Below are 539 nucleotides of genomic sequence, written 5' to 3'. Positions count from 1 at the left end.
CCTCGTTCTGCTTGTGTTCATCCTCGTTCTGCTTGTGTTCATCCTCGTTCTGCTTGTGCTCATCCTCGTTTTGCTTGTGTTCATCCTCGTTTTGCTTGTGATCGCCTCCAACAGAGGTAGGGGTGTCAACAACTGTTGTTGGAGATCCTGGGGCCGGTGGGTTACCCGGGGTAGGAGATGAAGTGGGAGATCCGGGTGTTGGAGTGCTGCCCGGTGTAGTAGCCCCAGGGGCTGGGCTGCTACACGGAGTAGGAGCGGGAGTCGGGATTCCGGAGGGCGGACTGTTAGGCGACCCGTTGCTAACTTCATCCTCCGTTTGCTTGTGTTCGTCTTCGTTCTGCTTGTGTTCGTCCTCATTCTGCTTGTGTTCATCCTTCTTCTCCTTTTCTTCCTCCTTCTTTTTCTTGTCCTCCTCTTCCTTCTTTTTCTTGTCATCATCATCCTTCTTTTTCTTGTCTTCCTCATCCTTTTTCTTCTTGTCTTCCTCATCCTTTTTCTTCTTGTCCTCATCATCCTTCTTCTTTTTGTCCTCTTCATCT

General features: G+C 50.1%; 1 protein-coding gene across 1 annotated transcript in view; it reads right to left on the bottom strand.

Annotated features, from left to right (window-relative positions):
- The window catches only part of PHALS_00524 (uncharacterized protein), a gene marked incomplete at both ends in the record, with an annotated part of 1,825 nt that overhangs the window by 137 nt on the left and 1,149 nt on the right, over nucleotides 1–539 (bottom strand). Inside the window, one exon of the mRNA XM_024717212.1 lies at nucleotides 1–531. This exon is cut by the window's left edge and continues 137 nt beyond it. Coding sequence (XP_024572572.1) covers nucleotides 1–531 — 531 coding nt within the window. The remainder of the gene's footprint in view (nucleotides 532–539) is intronic.

This window comes from Plasmopara halstedii, assembly GCF_900000015.1.
Source record: "Plasmopara halstedii genome assembly, contig: Scaffold_113, whole genome shotgun sequence".
Taxonomy (NCBI): Eukaryota; Oomycota; class Peronosporomycetes; order Peronosporales; family Peronosporaceae; genus Plasmopara; species Plasmopara halstedii.
The sequence above is the reverse complement of the archived record's forward strand: the minus strand, read 5'-3'. Positions and strand labels throughout refer to the sequence as shown.